The 18,784-nt window shown below is 34.5% G+C and overlaps 1 protein-coding gene across 2 annotated transcripts in view; it reads left to right on the top strand.

The window, feature by feature from the left end:
* The window catches only part of LOC118182036 (integrin beta-PS-like), a 100,328-nt gene that overhangs the window by 60,137 nt on the left and 21,407 nt on the right, over positions 1-18,784 (top strand). For both annotated transcript variants that reach the window (XM_085822598.1, XM_035351306.2), the window contains 5 exons: positions 3,268-3,410; positions 3,720-3,792; positions 8,887-8,968; positions 12,217-12,326; positions 15,031-15,126. In XM_085822598.1, coding sequence (XP_085678724.1) covers positions 3,268-3,410; positions 3,720-3,792; positions 8,887-8,968; positions 12,217-12,326; positions 15,031-15,126 — 504 coding nt within the window. The remainder of the gene's footprint in view (positions 1-3,267; positions 3,411-3,719; positions 3,793-8,886; positions 8,969-12,216; positions 12,327-15,030; positions 15,127-18,784) is intronic.

Genomic DNA, 18,784 nt, shown 5'->3' with positions numbered 1-18,784 from the left:
CGGAAGTGTGTTTCGAGGTTATCATCTTTGGACCAAACGTTATGCTGAGTTCACCGATAGAAAATTATTTGATATAGCTGGATTGAGCTCCAATGAAATTGCAGTCAGTGATAATGTTTGTAATTTTTGCTTATTTGTGCTAATTTTTACTTTGAACTTCTTGAATTGTTTATTACTATAAACACACTAAATAAAAATGTTATCACCTTTTTTCGTCACTTGAATTACCAAAAAATATCAAAAGAAGATACTTGAGTCCAAATATGACCTTACAAAAAATTACATCCTACTTCCTATTCCGTAAACTGAGAAGATGTGATATGGTGTATTTTTTTAGGCTCATAAAAAATGAAATAAGAGCTGCTGCTAACACTAAGCTGACTTAAGCAATTTTCGCACTAATGTTTAATGAAATATTTCATGAAGATATCGGTGGAAAATATCGGCAAAAGCTCTAACGACTATTGACAAGGTTGCATTCATGGCTTGGGTTTAGGTTGCAAAGAGTAGAGAATAGTTATCTCTTGCAACGCATTATTTTCTTGGAAGCATTAGGTGTCCACTGTCACTGAAATGATGTTCACCAACGGGTTTATCATAAGCAATTAAAGCGATTACTTCTGTAGCTATTGCGTTGGTGTTTCAGTTGGCTAAATATTGATCCATTGGTTAATGTGATGGAGATTTCGCGGTTTTCTCCGTGTGCAACTCAGATACAAATCAGTGTCTTTTAAAAAGCCCTTCACAAAGGTAGCCTTTCCCATAAAGCAGATAGGCTTGAGTAGCTTTGTCTTAGCCATGTAACCGTGTATAAGATAATTTTAATTAGCAATTTGCTTTATCATCCACCTGATCTTTGTGCTGTTGTTGAAGAGATTATTTTTAATTTTTCTTTCTGTATGACATAATAACGAAAAGAAATTTTTTCCGTATGTGACATGGTAATGACTCAAGATTCAAATTAACAGCGCAATGTACTTTTAACGAATTTTGTTTCCTGAAATTCACTTGATGCAGATATAAAATTCGTCAGACTAAGCGAGTTTCGAGACCTGTTTTAATTTATCTGCCGAGACTTAAAATGAAGTTAGATTTTATAGATTCTATTGAAATCATATCTACAGAATATGAGAAAACTGCTGGTAAAGACAAGGCCGGCTACAGAATTTTAGCAGATTAAGTCTTTTTGGATGTGGCAAAACTTGGATGAACTCTAGAATTTATACACTGAAATACTGTAGTTGTGTGAGTTCTTTTAAAAGAATGTTTTCATTTGTCGCGAATAACGAAATGATGAAGATTTATTCCAGACCATCCAGATGGCATTCTGTCAAAATTGAGATCAAACTGGGCAAAGTCGTTTTGTCACTTTAGGGGCCCGAAGTCTTTGGAGAATAAATGGCACTCTTCTGACATCAGCCATATTCAAATCCTGGAGAATGGTCTGCCTGCATTGTTAGTTTCACCGGTTTCTACATGTGCAACATAAACAGGAACAAGCTTTCTTAGGAAGTTCTTTTCGAAAGCCTGCTTTTCCTTGTTCAGATAATTCTTGGCTATTTTGCCTGAATCAATAAACCAACCAAATTATCTGAGTTGGTGGTGACTAACTGTTGGTTTTCTTCTGTGAAAAGGCAATGATCGTGCTGTAGGGGCAGGAATCAGAAGAAAAGCAAGACCGCTTTATTTGGCTTCGGTAGCTTTTTACATGTATTTGATGCGCACATTAAAATCAGTACTCAACTTTTAATTAAAGCAAATTTTTCAAAGCATATCTGCATGAATAAAGCATGCAGAAATAAATACTCAAGCAAGTTTAGGCATTGCATTAGGAACAACTAGATATTAAATTCAATACTTTCATAAAATTTGCAAGCCACAAAGGAAATTTAATTAGTAGACAACTTGCATCTTCCTTCCGTTTAGCGTCTTACGCGATAGGACTTTTTCCAGAATACCCTGCATGGAAGAATGCTTATTGAGGTTCTAAAAACAATGGAAAACTAGTTATTAAAGACAAATCATGTAACTAACTATATATTACTAGTAAGCCCGGTGGTCATACGAAATGACCGCTGTTCTAGATGTTGCAAATTGTAATTAAAATGATTTGTGCAAAGGTGTCTGCTAATTCAAACTGAATTACCCACGGCAGGCAGCGAGGACGCCCCTTTGCTTACTGCCCCACGGGGTTTCCCCCTTCTACTTGCTTAATTGCTTAAAGTAGAGTGCAATGAAGGAAACCACTGGCGGTACATTTCTTAAGAGCCGCCGCTAGCTCAATAAATAAAGGTGATTTAAATAATAAAATGTTAATTCACATGTCAAAGATCTCTTTGTACACAACATTTCTTGTGTAGATTTTTCCATCATTTTTAAGCTCGCCTTGCAGAGGACCATCCATTATTTTTAATTTTACGTCCGTTCTTTCACGAACTCTTGAACAGGCAACATAAAGCTGACCGTGTCCAAATGCAGGCTCAGGTAATGGTCATAGCAAAGGCAAGTTTTACAGGAAATTGTCTACGCCTCAATTGAAACGGCAACCCTGTGCCGTGGCAACTTCACCCCATTGCCTAGTACAGTTATGCAAGCAACCAATAAACTATCGGCGACAAACAGACACTTAAGCCGCATATATATATGTGGTGAAGTAACATCATCTCCTCCGAAACGGCTGGCTTCCGGGTTTAGCGAAGCACACCGTTGGATTCCGCAGGTCGGTGGCACGCCATTTTGATCAATCGCGTCTTCGTGGAACTTTAATTAGCCGAGATATTAATTAAAAACTAATTTTCCCCTACGTTTTCTTCTCTACATTTTTCACTTTCTTTCTTGGGCTTTCCCTATTAAGGGGATTTGGCTACGTGCCAAATTCAAACGGAATGGCGCCGAGTTGAAATTCGAGACGCTTATCCTCGGATGCCAAAAAAATTCTCCGAATCCATCGATACCGCTCTGATTTTCGGAAGACTTTAATCGGCCGAGATATTAATTAAAAACTGCGGAAACGTTAATTTCCGCTCTCATTTTTTCAAGTGACAACTATAAACTATCGGCGACACACACTTTAGCCGGTTATATATATATAAAAAGATAAAGATTATAAAATCTTAAACAATGTTTTTCATTGAAGGAGTTTCATTTCTATAATTCTGGGAATTTGCTTTTAAATTTATTTTTAATAAAATTATCCTTTTAGGATTCTGCACTATGAAATTTTGAAATTTTCATATTTTTACTATACGTGTTTATTTTACTTTTCAGGTGCGTAACAGCCCGAAGTGCAGTGAGGGTAAAGGTACATTTCAGTGCGGCATATGTGACTGTTATAACCAAACATACGGGAGTCGATGCGAATGCGATGGCTTAGATTCGCATTCTTCTGTTGATGTTAACAGCTGTTATAAGTAAGTAGAAGTCATACTTCTATTTAGCTTAACTAATTAGCATTATTTTATAAGGATAAAAAATCGGGCCAGATCAGTTAATGAGTATTCGTTATCATATTCCTTCTACGAATTAGATGAAAGGAATTGATTAAAACGTTTGCTAAAATGTTATACAGGAAAAAAAAATGTTAAATAAAAAGTAATAAAAAATTCTTTCTATTTGGCTTCTCGGTATTAATAAACATTACATTCATTAATTAATACTCTTCATTGTTCTCGACTATCTCCAAAGGATCTAATTTTTTTTTCTGCCTCCTATAATTTTAGTGGTGATGATACAAAACCTTGTTCGGGACAAGGAACTTGTGTATGTGGCAAGTGTGAGTGTTTCACTCGGCAGGTAAACAATTTTTCTTTAACTAGAAGAAACGTCTGTATTTTTTAAATACAGCATTCTTCCAAAATTAAGGCTACTAAAACTAAGACTGAATTTTGTATAAAATTGCAATTCTGTTAGGCCTTTTTCTGTTACATATCTCAATATAAAATATTGTTCTATTATATGAATAAAAACCTTTGTACATGTTTCCTAAATTAATTTATTTTTCTAGTTAATTTCAATTTTATTACGCAAGCAGTCCTAGTAGTCATCGTGATTCCAGTTAAAAACCCTTGCAAATCATAGCAAGTCCAAACGTATACTCGTGTTCAGTATTAAGAGAATAAATATGCTTTCTTCAGGTTTTCAAAAAATAACAGAAGGAATTAATGAAATTTGTTTTTATACAGAAAATAAGGTAGAAAATGATACGTAATATGCAGTAGTAAAAGTACCCATCCATTACCCCATAAGAGCAGGAATGTTCAAATTGTGGAAAAATGGAATTCAGTGGAAAGATGGAATCTAAAATGAAGTTAATAAAGGGTTCAGTCACGTCTAATATATACAAATCGCAGGGTCAGTTCTTATACAGATCGTCATCGACGAGTCAACTGATGAATTCACCCAGTAGCTTCACCCATTCTTGCTCCACGGTAGTTCTTAGTTACTGTATAGTCCGTGCAAGTATTTGAAGAATTAGATTTGCCTTTCCGGTACATCCCGACATGCTTCAGGTCTGATATCCGGATTCCTGATACATTCATATCCCAATTTCGAAGATATTCCTGTACCAGTTGAGGCTCATATGAACGAAAGTTATCACGCTTAAAAAAAGAATCTGAAAATCAACTGCGACACTGAGATTTCATTCAAGTGGTTAAAAAATTCTTCTTTCTGTACCTCTTAGTAGTCAGGAAACGTCTGTCAAACACATGGAATGATATGCAGCTAATCAGTATGATTCCTCCTAGAGCATGAGATCTCCGCCACCACAGTGGGCTCTTTTATTGATGCTGAAGTATTGGCATCAGATTCCAAGTTCTCTTTAGATGAAGACATGTCGAGAATCAACTTCTGCATCCAGCCCACTGTAGAGAAATCTTGGACCTTCTGAATTTGAGTTTAAAGTTGATGTTCTCTGCATCGTATCAGATCCGCTCTGTTGTGTGTAGAAGTGAACAGGACAGGAAGCGAACGGTAGGGAGAGACAACTGGTGTATAACAGAAGTAAACAGGTAACTGTCCCACGCTCTCCCGTAAGTGAACAGGACACTTACACCAAGTCTTCTGGTAGAACGTTTGCTGTCATGAAACCGTCGGGAAATAATGTTTCTTAAAACTGAAGCTCCAGTGCTGGCAGAAAGCTTATTAGAGAACTATATGGCAGTTAGTATCCTTTGGTATTTGCTTGAAATGCCAAATACCAATTTTCGCCGGGCATCATTTCTATTAGTTAGGGACGATGCTACACACTTTGCCACCGGATGCAATACCTGCGACTAAGTAATTCTGCCATTCAATGCTTGTTTAGATTTTAAAAATTTTGTAGCCGTTAAAATTCCCTCACTCGGTGCGGCCTCACTGATTGCACCGGCTCTAGAGCCAGCATTACTTTTAGTCATCCGTGCCGAAATTTCTAAATATGGATCTGCCCTCCTGAAACTAACTGACACTTAACCGAAATCTGAAGTTACACTAGACGTTTTGTGACACGAACCTGAGATATCACTACATTCAATCTACTACAGGTGACAAATTTTACAACTCTTTAACATAAAAAAAAACTTTTTTGAAATTTAACGTAAATAACTTTTGTTAAATTTCAAACACTGAAGCAGCATGGGTTAGCACCAATGTTTACATGATAGAGTTATCATGTAAACATTGGTGGTTACCCATTCTGCTTCAGTGCTTGAAATTTAACAAAAGTTTACAACAAATGCTATCATCATAGTCGAAAATGATCACTTTTTATACCAACCGCTTTAGTAGCACCATTTACATTAATGAGTACGATTACATGTATGGCGCTATGTCATTGTTATTTTATCACATACACTGAAGTGACAAAAGCCATGGGATACCTCCTAATATTTTGTCGGTTCTCCTTTTGCCCGGCGAAGTGCAGCAACTCGACATGGCATGGACTCAACAAGTCGTTGAAAGTCCCCTGCAGAAATATTGAGCCATGCTGCCTCTATAGACGTCCATAATTGTGAAAGTGCTGACGGTGCAGGGTTTTGGGCACGAACTGACCTTTCGATGATGTCCCATAAATGTTCGATGGGATTCATGTCGGGCGATCTAGGTGGCCAGATCATTCGCTGGAATTGTCCAGAACGTTCTTCTAACCAATCGCAAACAATTGTGGCCCGGTGACATGGCGCATTGTCATCCATAAAAATCCCATCGTTGTTTGAGTACGTGAAGTCCATGAATGGCTGTAAGTGATCTCCAAGTAGCTGAAGGTATCCATTTCCAGTCAATGATCGGTTCAGTTGCACCAGAGGACCGAGTCCATGCCATGTAAAAACAGCACAGACGATTATGGAACCACCACCAGCTTGAACAGTGCCTTGTTTACAACTTGGGTCCATGGCTTCGTGGGGTCTGCGCCACACTTGAACCCTACCATCAGCTCTTACCAACTGAAATCGTGACTCATCTGACCAAGCACGGTTTTCCATTCGTTTAGGGACCAACCGATATGCTCACGAGCCCACGAGAGTCGCTGCAGGTGATGCCGTGCTCTCAGTAAAGGCACTCGAGTCGGTCTTCTGCTGGCATAGCCCAAGGAAGACAAATTTCGCCGCACTGTCCTATCAGACACGTCCCTCGTACGTCCCACATTGATTTCTGCGGTTATTTGACGCAGTGTTGCTTGTCTGTGAACATTGACAACTCTACGCAGACGTCGCTGTTCTCGGTCGTTAAGTGCAGGTGGTCGGCCACTGCGCTGTCCATGGTGGGATGTTATGCCTGAAATCAGATACTCTCGGCACACTCTTGACACTGTGGATCTCGGAATGTTGAATTCCCTAACGATATTCGAAATGGAATGACCCATGCGTCTAGCTCCAACTACCATTCCGCGTTTCAAAGTCTGTTAATTCTCGTCGTGCGGCCATAATCACGTCAAAGCCTCTTCACATAAATAACCTGAACACAAATGAAAGCCCTGCCAAAGTACTTCGCATTTATACATTTTCTACGCGATACTACTGCCATCTGTATATTTGCATATTGCTATTCCATGACTTTTGTCACTTCAGTGTATTTCCCATTATTGGTTGTTTTTTGAGAGACAAAATAAGCTGCTATAATCTTAGTGATGCTCACATATAATGGAAGGTGGTAAACAGAGGAAGTAGTTCTCAAAATAAATTTTTGAAAATCAATAAGATTTTAGTCCAGGTAGAAACGCAAAGAAAAAGCCTATAAGGAAAGGAAGTATCTGAGGTCCGTACTCTTAAGACGTCAGGTGCCCAAACAGAATGATAAATTCTTTCTAGTTTGACAAATGCTATAATAGTGGAAAGGTTAAGTTAATGAATTTATTAAATTGAAGGCTACAGTGTTTCATCAGTTGCAGTGTTAGATGTAGTTGGAGAGAAATGTGATTTCATCAAAGATTTTCGAGCAACATCGGGATATCTTTGTTTTTATGTAAAAATTCAGTGACAGTTTAATTTAATTTTCGAACTACGGGATAGAGTTTAATAAATAATAAACAATTTCATCTAATTATGGTGATGCTTTGTTTCGTAAGTTGTAATAGACAGTAAAAATTGACTCGCTAAAATTAGCTAAAATAAACTAACTCGCTAAAATTTGTACGCCAGCCAGTTATTAATTTTGTTTTTATTTACAGGTTATGTTTGTTTAAAGGATTTTCAGAATTAAATAAAATTATTTTCTTTTAACTTGTAAAATTTATGTTTTTTTTTTCTATAATTGTTTTCGGAAGGAAAATCTTACTTTCTCAATGTAACCTGAGCCTTGCATATTTCAACACTTTTTTTCAAATAAAACTTCTCTTTTGATTACTCATAATTTCGTGAAACATTAAAAAAAACCATAACAAATGAACTACAGAACCTATGCCAATTGTTTAGTACTGAAGCATAGAAAAACGCACCAAGCATTTTTGTATATTTCACAATGCTCAATATATCCTTCTTTATTGATACAGCTGACAGCTAAGCAGTTTCATCTTGGAGTTTAGCAGAGAGTAGAAGGACAAAGAAAATGTTTTTCACAAGTCTCCTCAAGAAAGAGCTACATGGAATTAAATCACAACACTGATGTGGCCACCATACTGTCGCCTCATATTTTCATTTGAGATTGTCCACAGTTGTATTTTTGATTCAGTCGTATTTTTGATTCAGATACTCTTGCAAATGGTCTCTATCTTGCTGCCTAGACGGGAAAGTGGTTAGTGACTCTGATTCCTTTGCCGAAGGGCCCACTTTTGAATCCCGGAGAAGGCATAGATGTAAACTGTCTGTCCCTTCATAGGAGGCAACGGTGGCTCACCTATCAAATGCCTCCATAATAGACTGCATTTGGACTTAGTAGTGACCAGTGCCTATAACGGCTAGTGCCCGCCATTAGAAATTTTAAAAAAAAAGGTCTCTGTCTTTCTGGTAAAATTTGCGAGCGGTGCTCTACTCATTCATTTTCTCAATAATGTTCTTTGTAGTAGTAAGCCTGATGACTATCTTATTGAAAGAGGTAGTCAGGCTTTCATAATATGTGGCATCAATCAGCCTACTGCGACATTACAATAATATGTAAAAATCATCTTTATTTGCGTAAAATTTAATTGCTTAAATCATCATTACTTTGGCATCACCCAGATATGCCCAATGAATCTTTCCACTTACCTACACATATCTGCTGCACCTGCAAAGTTGAACATATTGAGTATTTGGCAAAATATATGAAAAAGCAATTAAATTTATTTACCTCTTCTCGAGTTCAACAAAATTAGGTACCGGTTGGGTATTTTATTTGTTATGAAGTTTTAAACATTTTCACGAACATTATGAGTAACTTTGTATTTAATAGCTTTTATTTTAATCATGATGGGATATGACTAACTCTTTACAGAATCCTGACGAAAAAATATACGGCAAGTACTGTGAATGCAACAATTTCAGTTGCGACAAATTTGATGGGAAATTCTGTAATGGTAAGTCTCTTGTTAACGTAAAAAATTTAGATACGTGCAAGGTAAAGCTTTATTATCAGAACTCTGAAACAACATTGAGAACTTCCAATAATGCAATAAATTTCCAGATTTTATATTATTTATTCTGAAAGAATTGTTTTTTCTTATGCGAAAAGCAGCATATAAAATTTTACAGTTCTAACAAAGGAAAATTTCCGATTTAGAGAATTTTTTTATTAGATACTCATATATTTCTGCTGCGTGCTTCAGGTTTTTTCCGTTATTCTTTTAAAATATAAAGCAAATAAATTAGTTCAATACTTTTTGTGGTAGCTATTATCATTCAGAAATTTGGGAAAAGTATTTGAAAATAATGCTGTGCTATTTCCTAAATAACGCTATCGTTTTCAATGCTAGTAAAATACTATATGGAATAAAAATGTGCCCTTTTTATCAGTTTTGGTGTACTGAACATGAATACGAGAGTTTAAAGTGCAGTTTAAATTTCTTTTTGTGATTTTCAAAATTTAATCAAGGATTGATGTTTTTTTATGGAAGGTTAACAGTTTGTCTTTATTAGAAATGCTGCTTTTAATTTAATTTTTCTCATGTAATGTAAAAATTATGTAAATTTTTCTTCTTACTTTTTATTTAATTTCAGGAGAAATGAGTTTTGAGGCATTCGGAATGGTAAGTGCATGCGTGAAAACTCATTGAACCAGTTAGGAGACCATGTGATGATGTAACAACCAAGTCTGGGGATACAATTATGAGCCTAAAACTTTATTTAACTTTACTATTAATGCCAAAAATTGAATTTATGGGGATTAAGTGCTTTAAAAGCTGTAAATAGATTTTCATCCTTATTTTCTCTATATAATTATAACAAATTACTTAGAAATATAAACATTAAAGATACTGAAAATAATGTAAAACTACTTTTTGAATATAATTGCAATAATGAAAGCAGAAGAGAAACACGCCAAGTGAAACATAAAATTAGTAACGCGAAACCCTTGAGTGTGGCGTAAGTTCATGTCAAGACCTCAACTGAGTTTGAGGGTAAACAGGTACATGTCTCTCTTAGTCAGGAGCAAAGAGATCTGCAAAGCTGGAAAGATTGTACAAGCGTCGCGTCCACTGATTTCGAGGTCTTGCAGATTTCTTTGCTCTTGACGAAGAGCGGTATGTACCTTTTGTCCCTTGAAATGTATTGAGATTTTGATACAAAGCTATATCAGGCTCAAGATTATAGCTTTACTAATTTTATAATTGCGTTAAACTACCAAATAATGCAAGGGTATGCGACGATAACCAGAGAACTTGCCGAATCCGAAAAAGACCCATAGTAGAATAATTTGTAAAACTCTTCAATGAAACTATTCATCAGGAGGTAAACGAAAATATATTATGACTCTGATGAAGCATAGATTTATCTAAATGGCTGCAACAGAAAAAAAGTCTATTTAATATCTAAAACGAAGATTAAAAAAAAAAATATACAGACCTATTTACTTCAATGCAAAGAAAGTTTCAGTAAGGGGTTTATGACTGTTGAAAATTTCTCTTACAACGAGAAACTAAAAATATGAGGAGCGTAAAATCAACTCAACGTGCTATCAAGAGAAAGTTTTACGTCCGATATTTGCACAAGAAATTCCATTTCTTTATGCCACTGACTCTGAAAAGTGAAACTTCATCAAGACAAAGCAACGAGTCTTACTTAGAATGGTACAACTGCATTCCTTGAAAAATTAAGTCTGATATAGGTATAGAATATTGTTACGAATTTTCTTCATAGATAGATGATTTTAGTGCAGGTATATTTGAAATTATTACATTTCTTTTTTTTCTGTATACTGTAACAGGAAAATCTACAGAGACTAAGCTTACCGGAAAAGTAAGAATACAAGAGGCAAGTCTATTTAACATTGAGTAAATGGCTATCTCACTAAATTGGCAAGATATCGCCAAGCTGGTAACGGTTTGGCGACTATTTTTATCTCTAAATATGACGAGGAATAGCCAAACGTCGCCAAATTTGGCGACCATCTGGCGTCATTTTGGTCCGGTCCCTGTATAGTTCTCTGTACCGTTATTCAGCCCTCATATGCCTTCTAATAATTTCGAGAAGCAGAAAGTACTAGAAATATCTCGGCGGCCCAACGATAACTATAAAAGACTGAAGACAGCATCTGCCCTCAGTTGTCAGTTAGATTATTGTACATATTCTTTTTAAATTGTTTAAACTTTACCATTACTACCGCTTACATTGTGCACTTAGTACTTTTTGTTCTCAGCTCGATCAGCTTTCTGAACAATCTCCTCCAACTAATTAATTAACATTTATAATATATTAAAAAAATTCAATAATGTAAATTTGTTATCTTAATTCTTAAATTACTATAAAGTATATTATTTCTAAATTTGTAATTGTTCTATTTGGCGTAGGGCACTGGGCCCAGGCACCTGGGTGTCTTAAACAGCGTTCCACGTCACCTGCTCCCAGGTGTAGCTGCGAATTGTTAGTTCAGCGTGAGAGCGGACTACTGAGATATCTCCGCGTTAGCTCTGTCTTTAGAAGCGCTCTGCATTGCTTTGTGTTTAATATTCTTAACAGTTCGAAATGTAACTACTGATTGTATTCAGCGATAGTGTGAACACTTGTACGGGTATTTCTGTAGAAAGATACAAATTTCTGAAGTGTTTCTTTTGATAAAATAAATTTTGTCAACCTATCATCGGACCTGTGAGTATTTAATCTCTTACGAACGCGAGCAAAAATGTGTACTTTTTCAACATAATCCTGCGAGGTCCCCTGACGTTTTCCCTGCGAATTGTAGTGCGTTTTCCCTTGAAAAGAGCTTTTTCTAAGTGTAAACCTACTCCGATTGATGGGCTCTGGAATGTAGTGGAAGAGGGATGGAAATCTGTACATTGGAAATTTTACGAAAAAGGCTTTATATTACGGATATTATTACTTCTATTTCAGAAAACAGGCTATCAGATTGAACATTTTAAAATTGTTAATTTCATAATTTTCAAATAAATACATTTATAAATAATTTAATATTAATTAAACTGCCCTCAAATCCTTCTAAACATTTGTAAGCAACTTCTGTACGGGACACCCTCTATTTTTTAAAATCTATAACCACTAAATAAAAATCAAACTTATGTATATCTCATGATACTTTGAATGATAAACTTCTGTTTAGCAAAATACTCTTTTCAGATGAGTGTATAACATGCACCGATTCTAATTTAAGGAAAAGATCACGGAGTTTGTGACTGTGGCCTCTGCAAGTGCCTTAGCGGTTGGACCGGTGAAAACTGTGGATGCAGAGACAGTACAGCTGCATGCATGCCTCCAAATGGAGTAAATATAAACTTTTTTTGATAGTAATCTTCTTTAGAATGAAATTGTATTCATATAGGTACACGACGAAAAACAAAAGGGATGGTTCTACATTTTCCGTTCTACTAGGCCGATTGGCAAAATTCAAATTGCGTTCTTCATGTCTCGAAAGCGCGACTTAGGATGTATATTAGATTTATATATAGCTTTGCTCTAACATAGGTATTTTGACGCAAAATCGGACTTTTTCTGAAGTAACATACCAGTTTTTTTCCATATTTCGATTCTACGACTGAAATTATATCTAGATATTAAATTTTGTAATTTTTGGTGAGAAATTGATGGAGAAATTTAAAAATTTTATCTTGGAGCATTTTTTTTCCAATTTGCGCCAAGAATAATTTACTTGGCTAACTTCTTAATTTATAGCAACCTATTTTCCTTTCCTGTTTTTCATTGTCCACGTGCGGAAAAAAAGTCATCGTTTATAATTTCAAATAATTTTAACAAAGTGCGTAAACCATATTTGGCGTTATTATCACTTATAATAAATATGCCGATTTTCAAAACGCGACAAAATGTAAATTCACGTATATCTTCGGGAATTTTGAATAAAAAAAACTCTATAATTTTTTGCAGGTATGCTTAAAAATGCATCTATTTTAAGATGATAGCAAAAAGTTTAAAATTTATAATTCAAAACGTTTTTCAAAAAAGTTATAAAATTTATTTTTAAAATAAATCCTAAAAATGGGCAAATTTTATTTGGAATGAACCTAAATTACGAAATATGAAAGGAAGAATCAAATCAGTTTAATAAAAAAATAGATATTAATAAATATATATCAAATTTTAATTAGCACTGAGGAGCTAAAATGTTGAGAGCTAATTTTTTAAAAACTACTCTATCAGGACTGGTATTCCTCTTTACTTGCCTTGGAAACATGAACTGTCCTGACTCGAAACAGGGAGCTTACTAAAGCTATGTTCAATAAATTGTGAAGTAGACAATACACACAGGAAGGGTATACGAAACCCTTTATTTTTCTATCTTCACAGAGATTTCCGGACTTCGGAATACAGAGACCAACCACTTGTGGTCTGAACGTAAGAATATAAAATTATTAAATAAAACTCTAACTAAACTAACTTTGGATTAATATACAAGTGCCTACTTTAAGATTGGCCGTTAATTAACAAAAAGCCGTACGTAGTACAGAGAGCTGCTAAAACTACGATACGTTTAAAATTATCAAGAGGATTAAACCTCTGGCCTTGAAGGCAACCAGCAAACGAGTAAAACTACTATGGCAAGCGGCCTGCTTCTAATAACTCATTCCTCTCTCTTGCTTGGCAAAAAGCCACAACTTGAGTACTTGGCGTTAGCAAGACAAATTTGCATAAATAAGTTAAAAGCTTTTAATTCTGGCCGAAAGTAGAAAATAAGAAGTGATAGTAAAGATTTAAAATAAAATAAACGTTAGTAAAACTTAGGATCCTTACAACTCGTGCGATTTTTACAAAATTTGGCATTTTGACATAATTTGAATCTTAGAATCGAAATATGGAAAAAATCGGCATGTCATTTCAGAAAAATTGTGATATTGTGTGAGAATACCTATATTAGAATAATGATATATATAAATCTAATACATATCCTAAGTCGCGCTTTCGAGACATGAAAAACGCAAGTTGAATATCGTCAATCGGCCCAGTAGAACGGGAGAACTGTTCCCCACCTTTTTTTTGAACACCTTTTTTCTGTAACAGTAAATATTTAATATATTATGGTTTATAAATTTCCGAAAGCAGTTTCACTTGCAAAATCGCTGAAGAGTTAATTTTTAATAATTTTTATCAAAATAATGCATCTCTCATCACTAATTTTTGTTGGATTTTTAGTCATTCATTTATATTTTCATCTGCTAAAATTATCCAAAGTTTTTCAGTTGGTGAAATAAGAACGTTTTTTCGAAGTCTTTACAAATTGAAATTTGTACGATTCATTTTATTTATATCTTTTCAAAATAGTTTAAAAGTCTTATTTTATACTTTTCTTACTTTCTTTTTTTTCTACTTTTGATTTTCTTAATATATATTTTCACATTAATTATGTTTTATTTTTTTTATTTATCTATATATTCTAAATTTATAATTAAGTGAATTTTGGCAAAATATCTCAAATTATTTTCTTCCTTGATGAAGGCAGAATTTCATAGTCGCTTGGAATGAATATTCTTTTAAATCATGGCAGGGATAAGTTGCATTTTCCCTGATTTTAAAACATCTGTTTGACATAAACGTCTAAAACATATCACGTAATCATGTAAAACATTTAAATGACATAAATATCTAAAACATCTCTTGTCAATATTTTTCTCAGAACTACCCTGTCAGCAGCGGACATGGAGAAGATGTTAATATAATATTTTATATCACTAAAAAATTCTTTTTAAATTTAACCTTTTTGTGAAGAGGCAAATATAGAAAACAGAAAGAAAATAAAAATATTATATTCTTAATGGAAGTAACAACAACCAACTTTATCTTCCGTTTGTTGCACTGTTGTATAGCTTTGCATTTTTTAAAATTTAAAATTGTTTATTTCTGGATGGTATTGTAGTTTTTCTGCATTTATCTTAAACGATATTAGAGATTTTTGTAAACTTTCGAGTTTTGAAAATAGTGATAAGTTAAAACACTAATAGATTCATTTATTCTCTAGGAGATGTGCAGTGGACATGGCACTTGCGAATGCGGCATCTGTAAATGCGACACTAGCGAACAAGAGTATTTTGGAAGATATTGTGATGACTGCGCGGTGAGTTTCAGTATAAGACTATTTTCATTCATAATGTCACTGCTACGCATCAAATACTTATATAATAATTCATAAAATTCTTATTTTTTATGTTTTATTTTCATGAACTAAGATTTTAAATTACGTCCATTCAGATTTGAGACATTAGGTATTTTTGGAAGCAGGCAAGATGAAAAATTAACAACGCCTTAGCCGGGAATCGAACCGCGGACCTTTCATACGCGCTAAGCATGCTGACCACTACACCACGAAAGCTCGTCAATAAGGTGGGAGAAATAACTTATAAGATGCTCAAATACTGTGATCGGGCCAAAATTATGAAAAATAGAATGCAAATAGAGTATTGAATTAATTTTGCTCATATAAGAATGCAAAAATGGCTAAACTTTAAAAAATATTATTAAGGCTGGGTTTCACTAAATTTCATTGATCCAGGGTCAGTTAAAATATTATGGAATTTAAATGTAGATGAAAATATATCAGCTTTGATACATATCTCTTTAACTATTCCTTTCTCCACGTTTTGTTCTTTTACTGCGTCTTTTGAACAGTGTGTAAAGTGATTACGATATACTCAAAAGGCTCAGTGTATGCATTTCATCTTATTAATTCTATGTACTTTCGTAAATGTTTTATATGCAAATGGTAAGCAAGCTTGCTTTATACGAGTAATCGATTCTTATTCCCACTTAAAAAAGGCCTTCGTAAATTGTTAGAAAATGTTTAATGCCTTAGAAAATGTTTAATGATGGTAGTATCAAACCAATCCGGAAAATTAAGTAAAATTATATGATCTTTGAGCATTCAGACGTTGGTAACAGCATTCGCACTACTTTTGCGCTCATATCATTAGTATATGCTGCAACACCATCAAAATATTATTAATAACATGAATGAGTAAGCTCTAAAGCATATAATTATTTTTAAGAACTAGGATAGCACTCTAATAACATTTCAGTTTTAATATTTAGAATGCGTACAAAGCCTCATAACCTACCATCACCATGAATTCTTATTTATAAGGATCAGCTTCTTGTAAGAATCTGATTTGATAAAATTTATCAATGTAACCAGAAGTTTCGACGTGCTTTTTTTCAAATTAGTGTAATTATTATTTGCCATTCGGTTATTTGAATTTTAAAGAATGTCGGAGATTTTGTCTTAAGTTTAATTTCCTTCAACCGAACTATTAATACAATGAGGTATTAATGGTAAGTATTAAAATGAAATAATGGTAAATTGCAAAATAAAATCGATAAATAACCTGATTTGAAATATACTTTTAGACCACAGAATTCGATGACATTTTGCGAAATTTTCAATTGCTGTGCATAAAGGTACTTTTATGAAATATACCATTAGAGACTATGTGGTTTTTTCCGTGTGGCATTGTGGGGAAAATCAATTATATTCTCACTGGAAATTAAATCACGTATCTTCCAGTTGCTATCTGGACTGAAGCGGCGCATGAATATCTAACGCAAAGGGAATTTAGGTGAATGCGCATGAATATCTGAACAAAGAAGACTTAAGTGACCTTATAAATTTCTTGCATGATGCATGTAATGAAACTTCCTAAGAAAAATATCCATGATTCCTAGGCTTTTATATAGCTGGTTGCCTTAAAGCAGAGATGAGCAAACTACGGTCCGCGTGCCAACTCCGGCCTGCCGTAAGATTCTATTCGGTTCGCGGATAGAACTTTAATTTGCAGGTCCGAGGCAAATTAAAAGAAATATATATTTATATATTATATATCCATCTACTTTTCTACTTTGTTTAAATATTATTTTTTTCCTTCCTTTTTTTCCCAAAGGACTAATGATCTTTTTACTTTCTCTATTTTTGTTCTACAAAGCATAAATCGACGGAAATAGAAAGCATAGACAGCTTTCAATCGGTAAAGTGCTAAAAGTGGAAGTTCTTTATTAGTTAAATTTGTAGATGGCGCCAATAAGCGTTATCTCTTTCTCGGGAAGCAGACACATGGGAATCTCCTATAGGTGAATTAGACCTCACATGTGGCAGACTGCGCATATTTTTAAGCTCCAGCCAGGGGCTTTTTCTTTTGGCCCGAGTTCTAATATTATTGATTACGTATGGAAAGATTGCGGGCATACAGCATCATTGTGAATAGTGAAATTATTAAAAATATAGCATAGCTAGTGCTTTTTTGGGTTATTTGTAAAATATTTCAACCCAAAAAAATTGCTAATAAAAAACATTGGAAAAATGGCTAATAAAAAACGTAGAGTTGATTCAGAGTGCCGTGCTTTTAATGAGGAACGGACCTGGAAATATATTTTTTACAGTTGTTAAAAGATAAACCAGTGTGTCTGATCTGCAATGAGCTGTAGCAGTCTTTAAAGAATGTAACATTTCCCATCATTTAACATCTAAGCATAAAAATTCCAATTATGAAGCAATGTCCGAATATGAAAAAAAAATGAAAAAAATCTTCAGACAGACAAAAAGTTTTCAAGAAGGTAAAGAGTATCCAAGTAGCAGCTACACGTGCAAATCACATTGTAGCGCACAAATAGTAAAATAGTAAAGCTCTCAATGTTGGGAAGTTCGTTAAACAATCCAAGTTTGTGATGTTTTATTTCTAGAGAAGAAAAATAATTTTGAGACTGTAAGCTTATCTCGAAACACGGTGACTTCTAGAATCGAAGACATCGATGAAAATATGACATCACAATTAGAGTCAAAGATGGCCAGTTTACATTTTGCTCAATAGCTATGGATGAAAGCACTGATATAAATGATACTGCTCAGTTAGTATTAGTATTTATAAGAGATTGATGAGAACTTTGAAATTACCGAGGGACTGGCTTGCAAGCGTTCTTTATAGGGAACTACAACGGGATGGGATATTTTTCGTGAATTTCAAGAAGGGCTTACAACTTCTAAAGTGTCTGTAACAAATATATGTAATATTACGACCGATGGAGCACCAAATATAGCAGGAAAAAAATCTCGATTTCTTGAACTCTTTAATCAAAACTATCCCGGGAACAATGTTGTTTTTCTACATTATGTTATACATCAAGATGCTCTGTGTAAATCTGCATTGATTATGATACCCGTGCTTGATGCAATCGTGAAGCTTGTAAATACTATCCCATCTCGTAGGCTTACTCACAGGCAATTTCGAGATTTTCTTCAGTCCGTGCAATTTGAATACTCTGATGTACTGTATTACACGAAATTAAGGTGGTTTAGTGGAGGATGTGTTTTTGAGAGAGTTTGGCAGCTGAAAGACGACACTGTGTCGTTCTTCCATGGGAAATAGTGTTCTGCGGAGTGCGAAATGTTAGAAGATGCAGAATAGCTTTTGCACTTTACATTTTTCACAGATCTTCTTTGTCATATGAGTAACTTGAATGTCAAGGGAAAAATCAATTTATCGACGATATCTGGGCCCATACCAAAGCTTTTAAACTAAAACTTAATCTATTTGCTGGGAAGCTAGATAAGCTGCTTGGGAAATGAGATAAGAACGACATTTTGATTTTAGTGGCATTCAAGCAGAATTGGAGTAATTTTACCATGCCTTTCAACGTAAATTGTGAAGCAGTGAGTTCAGATTTACAGCTTCAATTAATAGAGTTGCAATCTAACAATCATCTCAAGCAGTTGTTTCTAAATATGCAAA

Source organism: Stegodyphus dumicola, chromosome 8 (genome assembly GCF_044657685.1).
Source record: "Stegodyphus dumicola isolate Sdum_Otavi_A_Nest chromosome 8, ASM4465768v1".
NCBI classification, from domain to species: Eukaryota; Metazoa; Arthropoda; class Arachnida; order Araneae; family Eresidae; genus Stegodyphus; species Stegodyphus dumicola.
Note: the sequence above shows the minus strand (reverse complement) of the source record. Positions and strands in the feature narration are given on the sequence as shown.